Below are 25871 nucleotides of genomic sequence, written 5' to 3' on the forward strand. Positions count from 1 at the left end.
CCTCAACACAAGGAGAGACGATGAGAACAAAGTGGGATAAAAACAGAGGGAATAGAGGATTACGAACACAGTCCTTTTGCAGTTCCATTTTTGGGGTGGGTCTAGAGCGAAGGAAAGAGATGTGTGGCAGAGCGCAGTTGAGGCGTCAAACGAACATGTTTGAGTATGGATCATAATTGAGCAAAAGATCTGCTCATCGAAACGTGGTCTTAAAGCGAAGATCTTGACCTGGAAGGATCGAAGAGAGCACTAGTAGATCGAGCTGTAGGTGCATGGACTTGGCTAGTGAAGCACAAACCAGTCATCTTTCCATAGAGAGTGCTACACACCTTAGCTACACTACACCTATGGTAGCAGCTTAACTATACTAGCTACAAAAGCGCTTAGCCCGTTCGCGCCTTCCAACTAGGAAGTCGCTCTCTGCCTTTTAAGCTGCATTCTCCTGCAACAACCCTGCATGATCCATTCTAAGGAAGGACTGGAGTCCCCGAGTATTCTCAGGTATCAGAGATGACCTTTGCTTCGATCCTTATTCCCCACATAGATCCACAACTATTCCTATTCCAGATCCTAATCTGACATGAGCCATGAGGCTATGAGAGAAACAAAACCAGCTTCAATTACCATTGAACCTTTATTTAGTTTAGTTGGGCAATCAAAAAGGGGGAGTGTGTGGTTCCTCAATCTTGGCTTGGGAAAATAAGGAAGATTCTTTTTTTGGAATAAAGACTAAAAAAGAATGTAAGTTTCTTTCTTCTATCACTCTATCTTGATCCTCTATAGTATCATCCGTTCATTACTCTAATCAGATATGTGGTAATTTATTTTCCTTGTATCTTGTTTTTTTTATATATGTATAAGAAAATTGGGTAGCTTAAATTCTAGTAACCACTACGGGTCAGAATACATCTTTGAAGTCACTTACAAGAATATTTATAATTCACCCAGAAAAACAAACATGCAACTTTTTGACAAGAAGCAGTCTGTCTTTACTCCTGACCAGACCAACATCCATTGGCATCAGTGGCAATTTATACCAACATATGTAGTAGATGAACAGCTCATATTTAGAATACATGATTATTATGTAGCATTATATGAATTATCTATTAGTACAGATAAACTCAAACATAAATACAGAGAAGAAAAGCATTCTGGAAAGGGAAACCAAGTACCACTAATTATTCATCCTAAGAGCAGCAGATGTTTATATGGTTTAAAAGTGGCAAACCTCATAGCTCATATAGTATTTAATCTGACAATGCTGCAGAGCAAGGTTGCCAACTGCATACATCAAGTTTACAAAGTCGCCTGATCCAAACAGCACAACTATGAGTTAGATACTTCATTGGTGAAACCAAACTTCCTCTTAACTAAACGAAGGAGCATCTAAATGAGTAGCAAGAATATTGATACCAAAATCCATAGAAAGAGGAGGGTAGTTGACAATTGTTGATTTGCTTTATGACTAGAAAACCAAAATACTGTCTCCAGCTAATCAAAATACTGAAGGATAAACTGAATGGCAACAGACCCTGATTTTAATATTTATTATCCTTCACACTGATATTCTAGAAAAAAATTTTGCTCTGGCACACAATAGTAAAAGATTCCTTAGGACTCCATTGTCAGACATATATGTATTGGATTTACCCAAAGTAATTGGGCAAATAGCTTCTAACATCTCTCATTTAGATCAATACTCAAAGTTATGCTAACAAGTTCAGTGGTTGAGAATCATGGATCCAAAATCATTTTCTCCCAATTCATTCAACCCATACCTTGTAGTATTCAATAGTTAACCCATCAACCCGAGTAAAAGAAAATACCAAAAAGTATGAAAAATGTAAGCAAGCAGAAACAGCATTTTTCAGCATTGAGAAACTTACAATGCTGCAATCACAACCAAGTGACAGATATTTGGAATGATAGATACACCATGTATCAGACGAAATGAACTACAACAATAAAAACAGAGATAAATATACAAATAGCAGCCATGGTAAATAACAGGAAGAAACAATAGTCAAAACCCAAAGACATCCAAAACAATTACAAAATCGTTAAGCTTTGCTACAATTAGACTAATTCTTCAAGCGAAACATCATTTCACTAAAGGAACATTGAACTCCATACATTCAATTAAAACCACAAAACCTTTAACGAAAATCAGAAAGCTACAACAAATGTACACAAAATCCTAAACCTAAAGACGACCTCAACCACCAAAGCCGTAAAGTGTACGGCCCTGCCTCTTGAGTGCATAAACCACATCCATGGCAGTAACAGTTTTGCGGCGGGCGTGTTCGGTGTAGGTAACAGCATCACGTATGACGTTTTCCAGGAAAATCTTCAGAACGCCACGCGTCTCTTCGTAGATTAATCCGCTGATTCGCTTAACGCCGCCTCGACGAGCCAACCGGCGAATGGCCGGCTTTGTTATTCCTTGAATGTTATCACGTAGGACCTTGCGGTGGCGCTTAGCTCCGCCCTTTCCCAAACCCTTGCCGCCCTTGCCCCGTCCCGACATTTTTCTGCAATTCGAAAATCTTTCCTAATCTTGTTTTGACTGTTGATGCGGTCTTCGAACTGACAATGGGAGGTTTTAAATAGAGGTGATTATCGATATAGAGTCGTTAGATTCTCAGTACTAATGGACGGTCGAAGATGGCGATCCCTGGCTTAAGTTTTAGTCGATCTGTGCCGTTGATCAAAAGAACATCGACGGTAGAAATGAGAGTATTCTGAGGACGTGATCGTGGCCTTGGTGCTGTCAGATCGTTTCGGCTTCCTAGAAGGCCTTGTTTGGTTGGAAAAACGAAATCAAGCGGAATTGGGCTGCTCCATACAAATATTTCTGGCTTAATTATTTATTTATTATTAAAAAAATTACAAAAATAATATTTTTTTTAATATGTCAACAGATCGACACCAAAAAATAAAAATTAAGTTAAAGACTGAATCGTAGATAGCATCCATGATTCGGAGGCAAATATTTTTTTTTAAAATAATGGTCGAGTCGTGGATGACCTCTTGGTTGGTATCCACGACCTTGAGCCATGGATACCAACCACAACTCAAGATCGTGAACTTAGTCCATGACTTTATCTTTTTTTTATTCTCGTAATTTATTATAAGTTTAAATAATTTAGTAATTAAAATTAATAATAACAAAAATATGTATATTACATTAAAATTATTAATTATAAATTTAAACATTATAATTACAATCAATTTATTACAAATATTGTAATAAACATACAAATATTAAAAATGTTCGCCTACTCTACAATTGCGTCTGTGGGTTGACGCGAGGTTTTCTTATTTTCTAGCCAATATTTTGTATTAGCTAATTTTGTTCATTATTATCATCATCACCAGAATTAATGTGCAATCAACTCAATGATGCTGCATAATTGGGCTCTACATTGCCACGATATGCACTAAATAATAAAAATATTATTAGTGAAATATTATATTTTGGTGCATATACTTGATTAATGTCAAGGCCAAAGTCAAGATCTACATGTGAAGAATAAGCTTCCATGGCTTGGTATATATAGAGCTTATTGAAATCAATCATCTTGTATTAGTTGAGACACATAGTAATCTTGAAACTTGGCCAGATCTACATGTGAAGAATAAGCTTCCATGGCTTGGCATATATGAAGCCGATTGAAATCAATCATCTTGTATTAGTTGAGGCACGTAGTAATCTTAAGGCGTATACGTTTTAAAAGGACCACTATATCCACCCCCATATCATCACGTTCAACTGAACCAATAGACATTCGGTTAGAACTCTCCCTTATCTATAGGATGTGGTGGGAGCATTACCGGAACATAACGTTACAATTTGTTGTGGCTGATGTGTTAGGATTTTCTTGATAATTTTTATTCCATGTGCAAATCAGTCGATACCGTTCAATATCTAGTGGTGTAGATTGACAAATTGCTCCAAGGGCATTTACCTCTACATTCTGAAGAATGTAGAGGTTGGAATCCGCTTTCTACATGTCTGTCAGTAGATGATGACATGAAATGACGTGTTATGTTGTTGTACCATTCCCAGTACCTTCATTCTGTGTCTCTTTTGTTGAAAATAAATGGCATTTGTACAATCGAAACATACTTTCTCTGTTATCTAGTGATGTATTGTATATGTTGCAGGTTCTAGACAGAGCCCGTACGATTTTTACGGTAGATTTGATGAAAGCGCATGTCCCTAGTATCTGCCGCTTTTGGAATATTTTACATCATCTCAAATTGACGAAGGACCCATTTGGGATTATGCATTTCCTCTATTGTATAGAATATTAATATTGAAGGACATGTTAATCTCCACACTTGGGGGTTAAAATCAGTTGGGTAGGCCATAATGACATCGGAGTCCATATCATACGGCTGCCAAATAAACTGTAGTAAACGAACAGATTTAATTAATGTGCATTAATATTCGTATAGACGTACGTAATGTCTTGAATACAAGACATTTAATCAGACTGCATCTCATTCAATATATTTCTTGTGACCCGGACAGTTGTTCATACTATCTGGGTGAAGTTGTGCTCACAGTTACATATCGCACCATATGGTGTTGTTGGGAGCAAGCGATTATTATCTGTGATGCGTTCAAAAAATACATGGGACCAATGGATAAGGACTATGCTCAAAGCTTGGGCCGAAGTGAATGCAAATCCTAAAGGGGGATCTGCAAAAAAGGCATTAGCACTCTAACTTCCAAGTTAATATCGGATTTAGGAGAAAAATAATCGAAAGAAATAAAATGTAATGAGAAATCATAATAAAGCAAGCAATTTTTGTGAGAGAAATCGTGCTAAGAGTGCAATTTGAATGCTAAAGCGAGAAGGAAGAGTGGTTTCTCAAATTCTAGAAGAAGTCCCCGTAGAGGGATTGAAGGTGTCTCTGTTGGAGAATTGAAGGTGTCCCTACTAGAGGGCTGAAGAAGGCGTCCATGTTGGAGAACTGAAGGGTTTCCTTGTTAAAGGACTGAATAATGCGTCCTTGTTGGAGGACTGAATGAGGCGTCCCTATTGGAGGACTAAAGGCGTCCATGTTAAAGAACTGAAAGGGGTCCCTACTGGAGGGCTGAAGAGGGTGTCCTTGTTGGGGGGTGCTGAAATGAAAATTTAAATAAAAATTAGGATTTCGTGAATAAAATATGAGAGAAGCAGGAGTTGAAAGTTGTAGTGAATAGCAAGACAATTTTCAGCTTTTTGAAGGTTTGTCTGTTAGGGGGATGTTGCCTGTATTTCTAGAAAAGGAGTCCCTCTTCGTAGGGACTGTGTTTATAGCTGCATTTCCAGAAAAGAAGGCAAAAATATGGGGATAAGGCACGATCTTATCTCCTCCTTGACTTGAGCAACACTTCTTTAGTTGGGGGAGGACTTGGCCCATATATATACGTTCCAGACCCAAATTTGCAAAACTAATATAAGCTCGTGTTATTGCTTTAATATTTTCATAAAACATATATGTCTACAAATTTAAAATTGAATGTTACTTGTAACAACTACAACGCTTCACCAATTGCAACTTTGCCTTTGGTGTTGGCATTACATAATTCACGATATAAAAATACAAGGATAGCACTGCCCCAATTGTAGTTCCTGGCTTCTACTATATCCTCTAATTTTGTAAGATATAATAATGGTATCAGGTTTCCTGATGAATCAGGACACATCACCCCACCCAGTAGGAGCAATGCAACTGCATGTGCATACTGTACGATAATTTCGTGCATTATGTTGGGAGTAATTTCAACCCGTGGTATGTGAGATATAATTGCATAAGTTTGCAATCGTGAAGCTTGAACGTTGTCGCACTTGGTCGAAAACGTAAATACGTTAGGCAGTAATCCTACCATTCAATAGTCCTTAATATTTATATTTTTATTGTAATATTTGTAATAAATTGGTTATACTATAATGTTTAAATTTATAATTAATAATTTTAATGTAATATACGTATTTTTGTTATTATTAATTCTACTTACTAAATTATTTAAACTTATAATAAATTAAGAAATAAATAAATAAATAAAGTCGTGGACTAGGTCCACGACCTCAAGTTAGCATCCACTACTCGACCATTATTTTAAAAAGAAAATATTTTGCAGCATCCACAACTTGATGCTTTAATTTTTAAAAAAAAATATATTTTTGGTTCCGACAACCACTACTTGACGCAAATTTGCTAACATATTTAAAAATATATTATTTTTATAATTTTTTTAATAAATAAGTAATTAAACCAAACGTTTCTTCAGCCCATGGAACAATCAAGTGGCTCAATAGTAACTAGGGGAGTGAGATGAGTCGAGCTGGCTCGTGAAGCGCTCGATTTTGAGCTCGACTATTCGAGCTCAAGTTGAGCCAGCTCGAGCTTGAGCTCATTTTCTTCTATTCATCCAACTCACAAGTTTTTTTATTTTTTATATATATTTTTATTTTAAAATTTTTATATGTCTAATTTCATATTCAATACTTTATCAATTTTATACTCAAAATTGACCATATATTATAATTATTAATCAATATCAAATATTTTATTTTAGGTAATAATAAATTATGGTACTTTTTTTTATCAATATCAAATTTGAGAGGGATCAGCCAGCCACTAGAGGACTCTATACTAAATCTAAGGGAGGATCAGAGTTATTGAACAACTTTGAGGCCATGATCTCCCCCAAATTCCTAACATTCTCCAACAATCTTGTTGTTGCCTATAATAGAGAGGTCCCCCACCAAGAGAAACACATTGACACGACCACATGCATACAATCACATTCACATGATCAAAAGAACATGACTAGAAAGACGTAGTCAGAGGGACAGCTTCACACATGCATATATTTTACACACTTTGAGCCCACCTACTGTACTTTTTTACCTGTTTTGCTACTATGTTAACTTAAAGGAACATTGTTATACTTAGAATTTTGATTTTTGTATCAATCTCTCTTGTGCACACAAAATCAAGCAATAACACTCTCTTCTTCACTCATTTACACGTTTTCATCATCTAGCACTTGTTTCACCACTTTCTACATTAAGTGGGCCAAGCACCATATTTTTTGCTTGCATTATTTATTCGACACTTGTGTCATTTGCACCGTCAGATTCCATCATGATGTGGTGATTAAAGTGTGACTTTTTAGGTTTATTCTCAACTAGACTTGAGTGTGATCACAATACAATTTAATTATTTTCAATTATACAATAATTGGAAATAGCCTGTTTCCACGGGTGGCTAGCAACGGTTAATCGCACTAGAGACTAGTTTAATATAATGATAAATATTTAGCCACTCGGATTCATACTAGTAAGGTCCTTCCATCGACCGTCTCCTTGCTTTAGTTTAAGGCATAGAATTCGAAGTCGATTCTCATTCTAGACTAGCCATCTACACTTAGTAACTCAAGAGCTCTTCTTTACCTTACTAAATTGTCATGGGAAAATCCTCGACTTAATAATTCAGTCGTTGGCCACAAAATTCTAGGGAAAACGGGCCTCAGAGAATATAGGATATGCTACTATTATAATACTGACAGGGAATGGATTCCTTTTTGGAACACACCATTCTCACTACACATTTTGACTGTACCAGATAAGGCTTATAATGATCGTATCTTTCAACACAGACATGTGAACTGCCATGGTTCCTCAAATTCGAGTAATAATTCTTGTACCACCAGAGTCGAAAATTTAAGTCATACCGACCAAGTTTTAAGAAGTTTTCATTTGACGACTTCCATGAGTCAGCTTAGCCAGTTAACTACATTGCCAACCAACCCACTAAGCATTGCACAGACGACACATTTCTCCTGCCGATGAAACACTGTTGCAACACTTAATGCAAGTTTTTATAGGACACTCGAGATTCTCGACTTGAAATATTTCAGACCAATCCGTTGAAGTTGGTGTCATGGCTGCCAATCAATGCACAACCCAATATCTTGTACTTATCCATTTGGTCTGTAGGCTATGTTGTGTAGTTAAGAAAGCATTAACATGATGAATTGAACACAACAAAAAATCATGTAATTGATTGAATAAAGTACAATATTACTTTATTCAAAACATAGATATTAAATTACATCCAAATTATAAAAAGTAGATTACAAATTGGCTTGCTAGTCACCTATTCTAACATATACCTATCGTACTATTTTGGGATCTCATTAGTTATGGAGGTCAGTATGATGCTGCAAACCTTGTGGTTGTTCTCTTGCCACTTTCAAAATGTCTCACGTTCTTCAAGTGTGGACCCCTTTGACAAGACTCGAGGAAGAGACTCATCCAAAATCTAAGTTTGTTTCTCGAAATTTAGGACAATATTAAGATTTCAGAGCCAAGCATTATAATTTATTATGTTGAGTTTATTATTTTCAAGAATCATAGTTAGTGAATTCTTAGACATCTACATTCAAAATGTAAATAGAAATTAGGTAGATATCGAAATATTAAATTCAAGTTAAGACTTGATCTGTTCTCATTAACCTCTCCCACTTTCAAAAGCCCACCACTCAAGTGAAATTTTTGAAAACCGTTTTCTAGTGGTCTTGGGGTCTACAAACGTAATTCTCCATGCCCCACCTCAACTGTCCCCCTCACAACTTGTGAGATCAAAAAATAGGAGGGTATTCCTTTGTTTATAACAAATAGTGCGGTTTCTTTCATTCGAAACGTGCTACAACTCGTGAGACCACGAATGGGTGAAAGTAACTTCTTCACTACATTGCTATGAATGAAAACCATTTGATTTTTATCCTTTAATGGGCTTAATATTTTACTTCGACCATCCAGTGAGAGTTTATTTAGTTTATGACGAAGATATCATCACATTAATGTTATACATAGATTAATATCCAATATTAATAAAGTATTAAAGAAATGCATCGCATGCAATAAAACCTAACACGCCTTTATTGGATGACCTTAAGTCCATACTTATATGATCCACTGAGCTCGCTGTGAATCAGTGGTCTAACTAGCGAGACCTTATGCTATTACAAAATTTAGATACTTATTATCACGTTAATGGGCCTTTGTAAACCTCTTTGTTTGGGCTCTCCTTCGCGGCCTCTATCTAATAGGCCTCCACTCCATGGACTTCGTGGGCTCCATCCAATGGACCTCCTCCATGGGTCTCCAACTCCAAGATTATATTTAATAAAATTAAATAATGCCTCACTCCTAACTATACTCAACATAACTTAAAATAGAAACTCCAAAGTTGGAGGAGTACAAAAGGAGGAAGATAGAAAGTTTTATTATTATAAGGCTAAAAACAAGAGAGAGAGAGAGAGAGAGAGAGAGAGAGAGAGAGAGAGAGAGATTAAAATTAAAGAGGTACGCGGGCTTCACCCAACAATAAAAATAAACCATACGCATGAGTCCATTGGATTTGCGATCATCCATTGTTTATCCAATAAACAATTAACACAATTACATCAAATATAATCATGTCCATAAAAAATACATCCAATGTATTTAATAATGATATCCAATATTAAAATAATTGACATAGTAATAATACAATTAAAAATTAATATTATCTCCGTACATCCAATGTACAAATAATAAGGACTCTCTTATAATATGTAGTATAGATTTATAGTAAAGATAAATCCTAGTCATAAATTTTTTTATTAGTATATATGACACACTCAAATGTATGTTCACCATTAAGTTTAAACTTAAAAGAATTATTATTTTCAAAAAGTATATTTAATAAACAAAAAATGTATAAAAAAGGAAATAGAGAACAAAAAGGAATGTACAAGTTGACAAGAGAGAGAATAGGAAATTGAGAAAAGGGAGACAAATGAAATAAATAAAAGAATAAGATACAAGAAAAAAGTAAGACATCGAAAGGTGCTCTTATTATTAAGGAATAATTACACTCTCATTTTTTAAGATTTGATATAAATACACGTAGACTCCCTCTGGTTTGAAAAATTACATCTAACATTTTTAAGGTTTGCTTTCGCCTAATAAATAAGTCATTTCGTTAGTCAAATTTCACTGAATTTACTGATATTAATAGAAAAACTGAATGAAAATTGATATTTATTTTCGATTAACTTATTATTGACTCATTGTAGATCAAATAATTTTCTTTCAGAATAAACTACCTTTATAATGTGAAGATATACCTACTCACATATATTAAAGCGTGAAGACGTATAAGAGTAATTTAATCATAAAAAAGATTTATTTTACCTACAATAAGTCAGTAATAAGTCAATTGAGGATAAATATAGATTTTTTTCTAATTTTTTTATTAATATCAACAAATTCGGTAAATTTTGACTAATGAAGAGACTAATTTATCAGACGAAAGCAAACCTCAATAGTGCTAGATATAATTTTTTAAATTATCATTAAAAATTACGTCTAATTACACCAAATATTAGGGCAGAGAATGTATTATCCCTATTATTAAAGTATAGAAGATAGATAGCTATAGATAATAAAGGGGGTGAAGAGTAATTTACCCCTATGATATTGAAAATAAACATGTTACCCCTTTATAAAAAAATATAATAATTTATCCCCTTGTACTTTTAAAAATGAAACAATATACCTCCTTATATAAGGAGGTAAACTATTTCAGTTTAAAAATTATAGGGGGTAAATTATTATATTTTAAAAAATATAGAAAGTAAATCACTATTTTTTTTAAGGGGGTAATTTACTTATTTGTAATGTTACGTGGGAGTTGCTTGCATTTTTTTGGATAATAATGGGAGTTAATTTCCCACAGTTCATGAAAACAGGGGGAGTTTACGAAATAGAGGGGAGTTTTTAGGATTCTCGCCGTAACATAAGGGGCGAATCTGAAAGTTAATCAAACCAATACAACACCCATTTGATGAGGCAAATTGTCATTTTTGCTTCAGGGTGCAAACTGCAAAGGATCGAATTATAACGTCAGAAACCCCGGCTAGCAAGAGAAGATGAAAATGGCGGACTGGGAGATGGTAGAACTGCACAGAAATTCAGGCAACTGGGAAAAATTGGTGGAAGAAATAGTGAGAATAGAGAAAAGGGTCTTCCCAAAGCACGAGTCGCTTGCAAAATCATTCGAAGAAGAATTGAAAAAGAAGAACAATGGCTTGCTTTACTCTAAAATTGGTGGTGAAATTGCCGGATATGTCATGTATTCTTGGCCCTTCTCACTCTACGCTTCTATCACAAAACTTGCAGGTTTAATTCCTTCGAGTTGCTTTCCATTTGGAATGTGTATACCCATAGTTATTTGAATCTGTGCGCTTCATATATGTTTAGTTTTGTTTTGCTGGTCGGCTTGATGAGATTTTTCACTTCGATTAAGCTTATATGGCTGAGAAAAGAAATGTGCAGAAATAGGGAGTGAAAATTTCTTGCTTATTTATTTTGATGATACGAAGGTGTTTGTATATTTGTCTCTTCTTAATGAGTGATGGTTCTTTTAATCGTTTTGATGGTAATAATGTCACTGGGAATTGGTAAAAGAATTTCAATTGACTGGTTGGATGCATTGGTGCTATTTGCTTGTGTATAATATCTTCAACTGGTTCTGTTTGGAAATTGAATATATCTGTTCTTATGGTTTCATGGCTTCTGCGTGTTTGTTTTTGTTTTCATTTTGCAACCGAAAATATGTATTTTCAATTTTCTCTAGGTTCGTGCTAAATGAGAATATGTTTGGATTAGTTAATGATATTGTGTTTTATATTGAACTGTAGTGACATATCAATTCATTTTAAAAAAGAATACGTATAAACAAACAAGTTTTCACTTTAATTACTGTTTCAAAAACTGAAAATTGGAAATCAAAATTTGAATCTAACAAATACTACGGCCATTGGATTTGGAAAATGGGGCCGGAACTTTGTTAATTTATTCTTTAGACCAGTAGGCACCGTGCTGAAAGGAGGCTACTCTTATTTAGTTACAGGCTCTGATATATGTATTTCAGAAAAGTCAAGTTTTGTGAGTCTTGCGGCCGAGGACGTTTGACTAAACTTATGTAAAAGATTTAATAAACTCCTCATCTTACAAGATACTTTGGAACTTGCTCTAGGCTGGATCACAAGTTTAGAGATAAGCTCTTAAACTATTTGGGCAAAACAAGATTATGAGTGTTTCAAAGGAACTTATAGATTTTTGACATCTTGTTCTGGGAGCTTATAAGCTTAAACCAAACATCTAATGATATTTGATTTAAAAATCCTATAAGATTTTTAATGACCTTATAAACTTATCCAGACGCCCTTGGTTTTGCAAGTGAAGGTAGGACATTAGTTTAGTATCATTTGAAAATGTCGAGTTCTTTCTACTGTCAAACTTGTTCTCAACCATGGTAATTGTTTTGTTATCTTTAATACCATTCAGATTTTACCCAATATAACCAGCTGAATTTATGATATGGTGGTTTCCTTTGGCTCTCCAATTGGCGTAACTTTTTTTAGTTTCTAATTAGTTTGTTTTTGTTCCTGAAAATGAAATATAGTGAAAGAGAACTACAGGAGGCAGGGTCATGGCGAAGCGTTGCTTAAAGCAGCTATAGAGAAATGTAAAACTAGAAACATCCACCGAATATCACTTCATGTAGATCCCTCAAGAATTGCAGCCATGAATCTGTACAAGAAACTTGGCTTCCAGGTGGATAGTTTAGTAGAATGCTACTACTCTTCAGATAGAAATGCCTACAGAATGTACTTGGATATTGACACTGATTAGCAGAACTAATGTATGCAAACATGATCAACCATCCGCTGCATTGTGGGCTATCGACGTGGAAAGGGATTCAGTTTGGACTCTGAATTACAAAATTCAGTAAAATTTCATTATGAGCTCTTTGAAGAGAATCCAAGGAATTATGCCTAGATAAAGAAATGGTGTTCTACAATTGTCCAAATCTGCCCTTTTCATGGGACTTATTTATCATTGAGAACTATTGCCCTCTTGAAGAGATTTCGTTGCAGGACTTATAGCATCAGCTTACAGCGAAGCACAAGCTTCTTGTACTAAAAATGATAGGACATGCGGCTCTGATGCATCTATAGTCCCTTGAATTTGGCCCTTCATGATCAACTTTCCATGTTCACCATTAACTCTCATCTTGAATGAAGATTAGTTCTTAAATGATATTTTTGGTTTTACCTCTTTAAAGCCATGATGAAATGTATATCTCGAAATGGCAAATCTTCAATTCAAATTAGAGTACTTCCATTGCTTCTCTGTTGTTGCTTTCTGTCGCGGAATCTTGGAGGTGAAATGGCAACTATGGACTGAAAAGAACGGTGAAGTATGATATGCTTAATGCTTTTGTCTTCCATAGATTCTGCAACAAACACGGACATTGTTTACTGCTTTCATGGCTAGCCGATGTAAACACTGTCAAGATTCTAACAACTTCGTTGTTCTGGTGTCTAAAATTTAAATTTTGTTCAGTATAAGATCAGTGCTTGGTCATGACAAAAGGGAGATAAAGTTGATACACCAGTTTTTCAACTCTCATATTATTCTGTTGTTGTTTTGTTCCTACCACCACAACCATTCCGGTCTTGGAGAAAATATATGCTACTTAAAACCTGCAGATCATGTCTCCTTTAGAAACTCAGTTGATATAAATGAATTCTTGTGCTGTCATTTTTTGATTAAAATTTACCATCAACTGTGCCATAAATGATACGGACGACTACATTTACACCCCATATTTATGATTTATTTACAGAAATTATTCATGTCTTTTGCTTAATTATAAAAAAATTTCCTCTAACAGCCAAAAAAAATAGGGTAGCTTGTGCAATATTATTAATGTTTTCTAGGGGTATATGTGTTATTTTTTATAAAGTAGCGGTGGTTTGTATGAATGATGTCAATATTTTTCGTGGCTGTATGTATAATTTTTTAAAAAATAGAGATAGTTTTGTATAAATAGACCATAGGTCAGAAAATTTATATATAATTATCTCTAAATTCTATTTGGCAACACAAAGAAACTCTATAGAATTTTCTCATGGATACAAAGTAAATGAGCTTGTAAGAATTAAGAGGAAGCAACAGGTCGATACACACTCGATGAGTGTATTTAATAGCCGGAGTAAATTTGTTACATGTGTATCTATAAGATGTAGACATAAATCAAATGATTAAAAAAAAATATTGAATTTTCATTTCTAGAAATATAAATTGCAATTAAAGTTTAAGTGAAATTGATATGAAAATAGACCGTATTAAAGCTATCGCTATCTACCTGTATTTATGCAAAAATTAAATATCATTTATAATATTATACTACTGTAAATCTATGTAGTTTGAACATAATTTTACAAAAATAACCTTATAGTTTCCGTACGGTCAATGCAATTACCGAGTAAGTGAATGTTTTTCGAGAGACTTAGAAAAATATTTTTCAATTTTTGATTTTTAAAAAAGTATCTTTGAGGTATTTGAAATGTTATTTCTGCTGTAGAAACGGCTAAAAAAAGCATTTTTAAATAAACTCAACAAATATCGTTTTTGCACCATATTTGATAATGTCGTTTGAAATACTAAACCAAAATTATTAAACAACAAAAGAAATCAATTCCATTGAGAAAAGGGACGTGTAATTAGGATGTTGCTGCCCAGGATCGAACTGGGGACCTTTAGTGTGTAAGACTAACGTGATAACCACTACACCACAGCAACCCTTGTTTGATCGCTGCTGAAATGATAAAACTTCTATATGGAGGATAGGCGCAGACGAGTAAACTTCGGAGGGACAGGCGAAACCCACTGTTGTCGAGATCATCATTGATCTCCGTTTCTTCCTTCATTTCCAATCTACACAAACCCTAACTCTGACCCTGACTCTACTTTCTGGAGTCGGGGTTTTCGTTTCCCCTATCAAGCTTCGGTTAACGTTCTTCAATCACCGGCCGATTTTCCGTGTTGGGAGCGGTCTTAGAAGATTAAAATAAAGGAATTTGCTAAAGAAATGGCTCGATTGGCGCGCAGTTGCATCCAATCGCTCCTAAAGTTGGTGAATTCTGGCTTAGGGATGGTGGGCATCGCCATGATCATCTACTCCCTTTGGATGCTTAGAGTTTGGCTTCGCCATCCTGAATCCGCGGAAGCCTCCATACCTTGGTAATTTTGTCTGTGTTTGTGCCCGTGGTGTAGAGATAGACTAGATTCAGATTCACGAGATATTTAATTTAGATTTTTATACGTGTATGTCTTGGTGACGGGATTGTCGACGTATCATGATAGGAACAGTTTCATGCTTTATACTTTTTAGTTTTTGAACATTTCTTGGTTTGCCTTGTTTTTTGTTTTTGGTAATTCCGATTGCCCTGCAGGTTCATTTACACGATTCTTGGCCTTGGGGTTACTCTGTGCGTGATCACGTGCGCAGGCCACATTGCAGCCGAGACTGCTAGTGGTTGTTGCCTGTATCTCGTATCCTACTATGGGTTTGTTTAGTTGATAATCAACATTTTACATCTCTTATTAGCACTGTAGTATGAAGATGCATTTACATAAATGTACAATTGCAGGTGGAGTTTAAGAATGACGAAATATTTATTATTTTTTCTGTCGTTTCCGTTGGTCACCCAAATTAGGTTTTTTTACTGAATTAATGAAATAGCTCACCCACATGCCTTTTCAATTTACACCAAGTTTTGCGGAATTTCACATTTAGGTGAAGGACTGCTACTTCTTCATTGTCGCTCTCTTGGCAGTAGTTTATGTGAGTGAATTCATAACTATGCAGCTTTCTTGTATAATTGCCCTATTTTTCATTAGGATAACTGTTCTAATGCATGGGCTAATACCAATCTAATAATGAAAATCTTTTGTAGGCCAAATAAGAGAAGGCGCATGTGAGTTTGTGATCACATGCATAATCATTGCTTCTATAGAACGTAATATATGTAATTTACTTATTGACCAGAAATTGAAATTCATTATGGTTGCAAAAAATACAGAAATCCCTCCTTTCCTCCCCCTGTCACTCAAAATAGAAATTTCATGGTCTTGGATGCCTCTCTTCAGTCCAAGTTATATTTTATTATGTTGCTATTATCTCTCTGGTGCTTTTTGAGCTTTAATTTGTTTAAAACAAGCTTCTGCATGATTAACTTAAGTAATTTTCCAGATATTTGAGTTCTGCCTGTAATTTCCTTTAGTTAGCATGATAAATCAACCATAATACGTGGTATATGGCATTTTGCCTTGTTGTGTACTTGACCTTGCCATCTTGTGCGCAGTGATTTTCCCTGTCTCAAGTTTGAGCTGTATTAAGATAATTTTGAGAAGAACTCCTTAGTACATGTGAAGCATAGGTCAGTGAGTAGCTTTAATGCTCTGATCTTCTTTGAACGCTTCTCCTTCTAGAATAACCTTTTTGATACACATGATTTCAATATGTAAAACCATGGAATTCTTTTTGGTTAAATCAGTAGTTTGTTGTGACAGTCAAATTGAGTGGAGATGTTTCAAACTTTCTGTTGACCAACCTAAATAGCATTTCACAGAAACTTATTAAGACCATTTTTTTTCGATTTTATTCTACTGTGCATGCCTTTGTATGTAGAGCATGATCAGCATCTCTAAGGTAGTGCCAATTAAGACTTACAAAAAAACCTAATTATGGTGGTATTTGGCTTCAAGTACATGTCTTTTGTTTTCCCCTTGATGCATTTCATCTTCCCACTTGTTGACCTGGTAGAAATCATGCTTGATGTCTAGCTTTTCTGCTGTAAAAGTGTTTGTAGTCTCTGGCATATTTTGTTATGGCAGAGTTTTGTGGTCATATTGCCTAGTGTGACTCATTCAAATTGGTATTGTAAGAGATTTATACATCCACAGTGCATTAACTCACATAGCAAATCTACACATATCACTCCTTTGTTTACTTAACCAGCACAGTATATGGCTTTTGTCTTTCTGCTTTTTGTGATGGAAGCTGCAGTCACTGCAGATGTATTCTTAAACCATGACTGGCAGGAGGTACTTTTCACTGATGAGTTCCTTTTACTCTACAATGGTACCATCTTAGTTTTTGAGAAATGGTTAAATTAACTTGATGCTGTATCAGGATTTCCCGGACGACCCAACTGGATATTTTGATCAATTAAAGGATTTTATTAAGGATAACTTTGACATATGCAAATGGATTGGCTTGGGAGTGGTGGCTTTACAGGTAGACTTATTTTGCGTGAGGATTGTCTCTATTATACCTATCTTTACATGCACTTGCACATGTAAGTATAATGTATCCTGAAAGATAAGGAAATAAAGGGAATAAGAAGATTCCAACAATCCTCAGTTTCCATCTTCACTCTATTTGTGTAATAATATTGAGCTTCATGGAACACTGGAGATGATTAGCTGCTATTACATTTTCACAATTCTGTGGGTCTCTGTCCAAAATTTTTTCCTTGTTGCATGTTTATAAATGTTTTTACTACTCAAAGATCTGTTCAAAGTAATTCTAGTAATTGTTCGAACTCAATAGCTCTATAGCTCAGAACTGCTGGCTGCCAACTATAACATCTAACTCTTAGCTACTAGTTCAAGGAGGATAGATCAGTAGAGCTGCTATTCTATTCCTCTCTCTGTTGTTCTTTTGAAAATAAGGTTTTAGGTTTAAGAATTCTATATCAGATCAGTTCAGTAATAGGCATGGACCCTTCTGAAGAAAATAGAAATTATAAACTATACTATAGCTGCACACGGACTTTGCTGTATCAACTTCCGATTTTGTTATAGCACTGAAAAGAAATATATGCTTTAGTTGATTAGGAAATGCAAAGTAAAAGTACTACTAATATTAGATTCCATATTGCAATATGATTTGGTATAGTGGAACTGTTAGTACAATCTCATTGTCCAACTCCAATCATCAATTTGCTGTATTATGATATCACCCTACCTCAAAAAGGTGGTTTTTCTAAGATGAAAAAATGACAAACAAATAAGAGTATCAGAATTTAAAAGCAAAAATTGCAAAATACAACTCTAGAAAATTGAGATGAGCAACTGGACGACCTCTATTAAGAGGTACTGTTGTGTCTCTCAAATTACCCCCTTTTTTTTTTATTTATTAGTTCCTTATGAAAAACATTTTGGTTTACACCATCTTGTTAACTTCTCTTATGGTGGAAATGGTTCTTGCATGCAGGGCATAAGTATGTTATTGGCTATGATTCTGAAAGCTTTAGGTCCACATCCAGAGAGATACTATGAAAGTGATGATGATTATTTACCAGATAGGGTTCCCCTGCTGAAGAATTATGTTCCCCCACAACCTTATGTTGTTAGCGACCCAGCATATGGAGTTAAAAGCGATGCTTGGAATATAAGAATCAATAGCAAGGTTTGTGTGTCACTTATTATTTTAAAGTCGTTCATATCTCCTACATGTTCAGAATGTAAACTTGTACTTTTCTTTTAAAACATGGGGAGTGCATGTTTAATGGTTGACATCCTTGTCTTAGTTTTGGTAATGTTTGCCCACCCCATATCTGATTTTGTAAAGTATATTGGAGTTGATTGCATTTACTTTCCTGAAATAGTTAAATTACCAACTATCTCCTTCTATAATTACAAAAATCTTCCCTATGAGTTATCATATTTACCTAATTTCCTTTGCCAGTTGGGTTTTGGTGGAAAAGGATAATGTCAACAAGACTGTTAATGAACTTTCTATTTGCCTCCGGCCTAACTGTTATTGTATTTTACTAAACAAAATACCCTTGTCAAGATTTGAAGCTTTGAGTAAATGCATAATAAAGGACAGACAATGAAATACTGTTCGAGAAATATAGCCTTTGAATGAAAAATTTAGCTGTTAAAAGGACAAGGACAAGCAGTTGTAGATGGCTTTTTTTTTTCTGCCATGCCCTTAATATGTGTGAAAGACTAACAACCATACTTGTTGGGGAAAATTATATCTACACCTCCTGACCTATAGTCTATTTACATAAATCACCCTTGGCTTTTAAAAAATTACATATACACCCGCCAGAAATATAAATATCATTTACACAAACCACCTTGCATTTTGAAAAATTTCACATACATCCCCTAGAAATGTCGACAACATTTCACAAACTACTGCTTCTTTTTGGCTGCAAGGCTTGGTTTCTGTAACTACGCAAAAGACAGGGAGTATTTGTGTAAATAGACCATAGATCAGGGGTGTAAATGTGAATTTTTCCCTTGTTTTCTTAAATATATAAAAAGTTGTTTGTTCAAGTACTTTCAATTTTTTATGATTAAATAATTTAGGAGGTACGCTTGAAAAATAATTAAACTAAATTTTATATAGGAATAATTTGAAAGATTATGTTTCCTTTCATTCTTTCTGCTCTTGTAAAGTATGGTGATGCTTAGTTTCACATATTTGTTAAGGTGATGGTTTCCTTTCTCGTTTCAGTATGTTATAAGAAATTTCTTGAACCTACCAACTGCATAGCATGCATGAGTGGCTCTGTTTGATGTTTTCTATTTCCGATACAGGCAAGTAGGTAAAGATGTTATCTTTGTGATGACATTGAAAAGCATTCAGACGAGCAGTGGGAAGAGGTTACTGCATCTCAGATATCAGCTCTAGAAGTGTTTGGTTGTCAAAACATTATTTATGAGCTTCAATTGGTCGACCTGTTTCTCATGAATATGTGCATATATGTAAATGCTTCATGTAATCTATGCTTGCATTTATGTTAGATATATGGTACTGTAGAAGATAACGAACTGGAGATATCATATATCACAAGGAGAAAGATGATTAGAGCCTAGCCACTACTGGTTGCCATTTACATCTTTGCTGCAGTGAGCACATTCTGCAAGTCATTTACCATTTTAATTTTCAGTTTTCTAGTCGTCCAAGTTGGCAAAGTTGTGTCCTATGCTAGTTGAATCCCTTATCATCTCATTGTGTGGCCTGAATTATCAAATCAAGCTTAAATCTTGATACATAGATGTAATCATTATCAATTTTTCTCCATGCCATTGGCATTCTGCGTATGTTAGTATCTTAAAAAAGTCGAGACCTAATCTACATTGATGATTCGAGTTCTGTTTTAGACAGCATGGAAGTGATAAAGTTTCCTGGTTTTGGTAATGGTTGAGTGCTGGTATTTTCTTGGGACGGTGTAAGTAGAAGAAAACATTAGCTGTAGTTTGACTAAAATGTGATATGCTCATTGTTGATGGATGCTTTAGTTTTCTCCATTTTCTGTAAGATTACATTTACATTGATGGATTTGAAATTAGGGATTTCAAATTCTGAATGACAAATATCTGGATTTATTCTATATTACAAAGTATTCATAAATATTTCAATTCTCATTTTGAGTTATGGCTTATCATATATTGATAGATGTTAAATTCTTTTGACATCGAGCAATCTGAAATACTTTGCATTAGGCCAATAATTCCTTTAGCCCTAACTTTCAGAAACAAAAGTAAAGAACTTTCCAGTTCTGTACCACTTGTGTACCTAGATTCTCAAGTGTATAATCTAGTACTTGTAGAGATGCATATCTTCCACTCTTGTTTATTTTTGTCACTAAATATATGTAATTAGTGATAATTTTAATATTATTATTTATTTCCAATTATTAATGTTTATTATTATTATTTTTTGGTAGTATGTTAGATTGCATTAACAAAGATAAAGAAGCAGTCATAACTACATTTGCAGCAACATCAGTGCTCCCCCTCATCACCAAACTGTCACTTGGTTTTGCAGCCCAGAGTCAGAACATAACTGAAGGATGACATTATAACTCATTCTGAATAAATCTAATATTGCTATCACACAAAATCACATCCCTTCTGCAAGTAGAGTTCTTGCATTATTAACTTTAAAGTTGATGTGGCTACCTAACATATATTTCCAGTTACCGTGATGAATTTTTTAGACGGCTCGAATCCACATTTAAGCATTCTGGTCATACCGACCCGATTTAAATTCGAGCATGTATGGATTTATGTAGCCAAATGCGAATAAAATAGTAGTAATAGTCTTCATATAATTGTATAATTCGATTGTCCCTGTAACTACATGCCATCCATGATAACAGTTTTGGCTACCTAGTTGTTCTTATGATGTGTTGTTGACTTAAACATTAGAGAGCTATAATCAAAAGTTTTTTCAGTATTATTTTCACATGCTATTTCTGGATTGCTTATATCCAAAGGATTTCACCTAATTTGGACACATATCAAAAGCTCTTACTCTTTTTGTTTCTTTTCTTTATTTTGGTGGGTGTTATAAGATTATCGGGAGTTGAATATCAGACATGAGATCACATGAAGTGAGTAACAATAATTGATTAGGTGATGTTGCAACTTCCATGTTGTTCATCAAATGGTCCACTTTCACTTCACATGGATAAGGTACTTCTTTGTTAGTTATATGGGCCACAAACCATCAATATATTGAGGACCAACTCAACAACAGGACATTATAGATGTGCCATTTTGGTCAATTTTTTTTATAAAGATTTTCGTATATTTTATTTGGACAATCATTCATCAATATTTTTGTAATGCAACTTGGGCATGTCAAGTCAATTTCTACTTCTTACCCAATATTTGTTATAGTTTGTTCATACAAAAAATATCTCATTTTGGTTATTAAAAACAAAGTATATAGAAGATTTCTTCCATTTTCCTTTTTTTTTTAAATTATATATATGTAACTACCAAAAAATTAAATAAATAAAAGAAAATATTAACGACCAAAAAGATCAAGTAACAAGAATTTTTATTTTATTTATAATAGCGAGTTTCAAAATTTTAATAGTGACAATCCAAATTAGTTGCAATTTTCATCTCCCATATATAGGGACGCCATCCCATGAAAAGTTGATCGTTAGGAATATAATTAGTAAAATTTATTTTTGTTGTCCCACATTACTTTTAAAATGAACTCTCAATTAGTTTATATTACACCATCCTTTTACATTTGGATTGAAACATGTGGGTAGGTGAATTTTGAAAGGAATACCACACACGGGGCGCGTCTGTCCCGGTTTGAGCTGTTTGGGTTGCTTGATTATATATATATTTTTTGTTGGAATACTTTTAAATCCTACACTTATCCAACTCTTTTATACAAAGTTGACCAAGTTTCCAGTTGTCGAGGAAAATTTATTTATTTTAGACGTTTTATCATATTTTATCCTGCTAACTCTTAACAAATCGAGGCCTTCCCTTGTATAAAAGGCCTCAGCCTTTTCACTTTAGAGATACATATTCGAAGCTCACTTCTCCTCTCCTCTCTACAACTTTCTTCTTCTTCTTCTTCTTCTTCGTGATTTAGCCCGTGATTCCAACTCTATACTATAAGTGTACGTGTTAGAGAGTGTTGTGCTGATGCTGGAGAGCAAACGGCTATAACGATCCACTACAATCGTATCGAAATTTTGCTTTCAAGAAAGTGGTTATTCCACAAAACAATGATATCATTTTCTGCTATTTCTTACATTGACTTGACAATTTAGTCCAGCAAAAAAAAAAGTTCCCAATTCCCAAAAAGTAATAAATAAATAGAGTAAATTATCAAATCAACTTTTCATGTGGTTGAAATTGCCAAAATACCATATACACAGGATAGAAATTGATTAACCCCTAATAAAATAATTATTGTTACTATAAATGTGTCTCTAATTATTCATATTGTTAACTTATGCACAATACCTATACATATCTTTAGCAACAAGTCTAAAATTATCACTTAATATTAGGAAAAAATGCAAGCAATTCCCTTACAATATCGCAAATGAACAAATTACCCCCTTATGAAAAAAATAAATAGTGATTTACCTTCCTATATTTTTTAAAATACAACAAGTTATCACCCTATGATTTTTAAAATGAAGCAATTTACCTCCCTATATAAAGAGGTAAATTACTTTATTTTAAAAAGTACAGAGGGGTAAATTGCTATATTTTTTTCATAGGGGAGTAATGTACTCATTTTCAATATCACATGGGGATGAATTACTATCCACCTCTTAATATTATATCACTGTAGTATTATATTTATCGAAATATATATATATATATATAGATATAGATATAAAATCACGGCAAAAATTTCACTTATAGGCTGCTTATACATTTATAATATAGCCTATATGAAACTAGCTAGTTTAAAATTAATTTCACAAAAAAAAAAAAAAATCGATCCAACTTTTGAAAATTATATGACTTATAATTTGCATATTTCCGAATATACCCTCACAGAGCATGTAATAAATTAATGCCATAAAGTCTGTAATTGTTTAGCAGACCAAATTAAAATACATTGAGCGTGCGAGAGAAGACGTGCATGCATGCACTCTCTTGCACGTTGAGAGAAAATAGGAACACAATCATGATTTTGGAATATTCAATAGAAATAGTGGTGATTATAAGATTATGAATTTGAATCTTACGTGATGAATTCAAAAGTGAAAATTTGAGTCTATTTCACAAGAGCTCGGATCGAAATTGATATAATCCGAGCTCTTTTATTGAATTGCTCGTTCGGCGAGCATTCTCAATATTATACCTTAAATAGGACTCGAACTCCACATTCTTTAGCATGAGGTTTGAAATCTCGAGTGTACATCGTTTCACCATCAAGACATCTTGAAAGTGCATTCCTATTCCGTGAATATGATATCTATCTAATGTGATGTACGGAACATATGACAAAGGTGCATGAAGTATTTTGTTCGCCGATCATATAGTGAGTTGGACATTCGATTGCTTCGATTCAAGTTATTCGGGGCTGAAAAATTATACTTATACATTAAGCAATTAAAATAATTGAGGGGCAATATATTAAAAAAAATAAAATTTATGAATAATTTCAAAAAATAAATTAGAAGACTTGGAGGGCAAATATTTATGTATAATGTTTTAAAAAAATTGAAAACCCCTATCCCAGACTCCGTCCTTGTGTATAGATTGTTATTGTATATAATGACAGTTGTTGATAAGATATAAATATTCGATATAAACGAATAGTATATTAATTGTTATAGTTGATAGGAATTGAGATCATAACGTAAATGTAAATAATTTATTTTAAAAAAATATATAAATATTAATAAAAATCATGTAGTGGGGTTTAGATAATTATCTTATATAATTGCACTCTATCAACATTAATGTGTTTAAGAGTTGGCTATCACATGAACCCCTGATGCAATCTTTTAGATGAGGTCAATATATAGACCATGAATGTGCTGTCTATTTTAAGTCAAAGGAGCCTTATATATGTATATATATAAATGTATAAACCAGTACATTATATCAATAGAAAAAGAAAAAGAAATAATTAATTAATAAAATTTTTAAAAAGTTAAATAAATTAGTTATTTTATCATGAAGGGTATTTTACTTTATAAAAAATTAATGCGAACTTCTGTTTGTGAGTGTGGAGGAGACTTTATTTTGTATATATTACTATATGTATATATAGTAATATTAAATGAATTATTTATGTTTTTCCGTAATTATAGAAACATGGAGTAGTTTGTGTAAAAATATTGACATTGTTGGAGGGTGTATGTATAATTTTTTAAAAATAAGGGTGATTTATATAAATAATTCTGATGGATGTATGAATAGTTTTACTTTTTTATAATTAAAGTTAATCTTAGAGAGTATCAATGTAGTTTACCTAAGAATATTAGTATTTTGTAATCAGGGCTAATTTTAAAAGGTATCGATATAATTTACCTATTTACAACAGATTTTCCTGTAAAAAATAATAATACATGAAAAATTTATCCTAATAAAAAAATTTATCCCAATAAAATTTATTTTTATTGGGACGTAAAATGCAATTAATCTTTTATTATCTATTCATTTTTTTTATATGGTGAATAAATCTCCAATATTTCAATAATTCCTTAATAAGAAATTGCTTGTTTCTTAGTATAATTGTTCATATAGATGAGTTTTTTTTTCCCCTTTTCCGAACATAAAAAATAAGAAAAAAAGCAGAGCTTCTTTTTACCATATATATTCATCATATATGAAAAAACACCAATTAAATGACCACTAAAAATTATTTGTTTAGTCCTTTAAGTTTGTCTGCTATTGATTTTAGTCCTTTAAATTTATCCATTTTAATTTTAGTCGATAACTTTCAAAGTTGCTTAATTTTAATTATTTGGCCCAATTTCGGACAATTTTACCCCTGCACAACTTTTCAAGAGCAATATTAGTCCATATATATCCATTCATTTTGCATCTCATAGCTAATGCTTGCCTAGAATGATATAAAAGTTCATGTTTATTGAAAAAATATTTATTTATATTACACTTAGAGCATTATGATAGACTATTAGTTTTTATCATCAAAAAGGCAAAAGAGTCATGAATTATGCTAGACGACCAAATCCACACAAAATCGATAAATAAAGAATTGAATCTAATATTATCAAAAATAAAGAACCAAAATAAATTCAAATCAAAATTATAAAATAAATTTTTTTAAATTATTTATTATATGTACTTACGACCAAAATATCAAGAGGACTGGTATGAGAAAAAAACACACATGCACACAGAGTGTGAACAATACTCTCATGGACTGTCCCAAGGCCAGAAGTCATTGGTGAAGACTTTGGGGGGAGGGCGGCCGTTGTTGTAGCGTCACTTTCAATGTTAATTTGTGGCACAGTTCATATTACTACTATATTAATGAACCACTTCCGTATTCACCGCTCAATAAAGAGCTCTACGCTCCTTCATTTTTTTACTATGTTTGGATCTGATAAGTTTTTTTTTTTTTTTTTTTTTAACGCGGCTTGTAATTTAATTGGTATCCCGTTGTGAAAAGTATTGTCCATT

General features: G+C 33.5%; 3 protein-coding genes and 1 non-coding gene across 4 annotated transcripts; 2 read left to right on the top strand and 2 right to left on the bottom strand.

Moving 5' to 3' along the window:
* Positions 1-1983: 1983 nt before the first annotated feature.
* On the bottom strand, positions 1984-2594 carry LOC105167834 (histone H4). Its single transcript, XM_088883603.1, has one exon. It carries the CDS (start codon positions 2528-2530, stop codon positions 2219-2221), a length of 312 nt encoding a protein of 103 aa, XP_088739729.1. The 5' UTR covers positions 2531-2594; the 3' UTR covers positions 1984-2218.
* An 8231-nt stretch (positions 2595-10825) lies between these two features.
* LOC105167835 (Acyl-CoA N-acyltransferases (NAT) superfamily protein) lies at positions 10826-13162 on the top strand. Its single transcript, XM_011087665.3, has 2 exons — positions 10826-11234; positions 12523-13162. Exons 1-2 carry the CDS (start codon positions 10985-10987, stop codon positions 12750-12752), a joined length of 480 nt encoding a protein of 159 aa, XP_011085967.1. The 5' UTR covers positions 10826-10984; the 3' UTR covers positions 12753-13162.
* A 1473-nt stretch (positions 13163-14635) lies between these two features.
* Positions 14636-14708, bottom strand: TRNAV-UAC (transfer RNA valine (anticodon UAC)). Its single transcript has one exon. It is a non-coding gene; the product is annotated as a tRNA-Val (tRNA).
* Positions 14709-14789: 81 nt separating this feature from the next.
* Positions 14790-19907, top strand: LOC105167837 (Tetraspanin family protein). Its single transcript, XM_011087666.3, has 6 exons — positions 14790-15149; positions 15362-15461; positions 16935-17015; positions 17104-17208; positions 18190-18384; positions 19530-19907. The coding sequence occupies exons 1-6, from the start codon at positions 14998-15000 to the stop codon at positions 19539-19541; spliced, it is 645 nt and encodes a 214-aa protein (XP_011085968.2). The 5' UTR covers positions 14790-14997; the 3' UTR covers positions 19542-19907.
* The last annotated feature ends 5964 nt before the right edge of the window (positions 19908-25871 follow it).

This window comes from Sesamum indicum, linkage group LG8 (genome assembly GCF_026168435.1).
Source record: "Sesamum indicum cultivar Baizhima isolate 11 linkage group LG8, ASM2616843v1, whole genome shotgun sequence".
Taxonomy (NCBI): Eukaryota; Viridiplantae; Streptophyta; class Magnoliopsida; order Lamiales; family Pedaliaceae; genus Sesamum; species Sesamum indicum.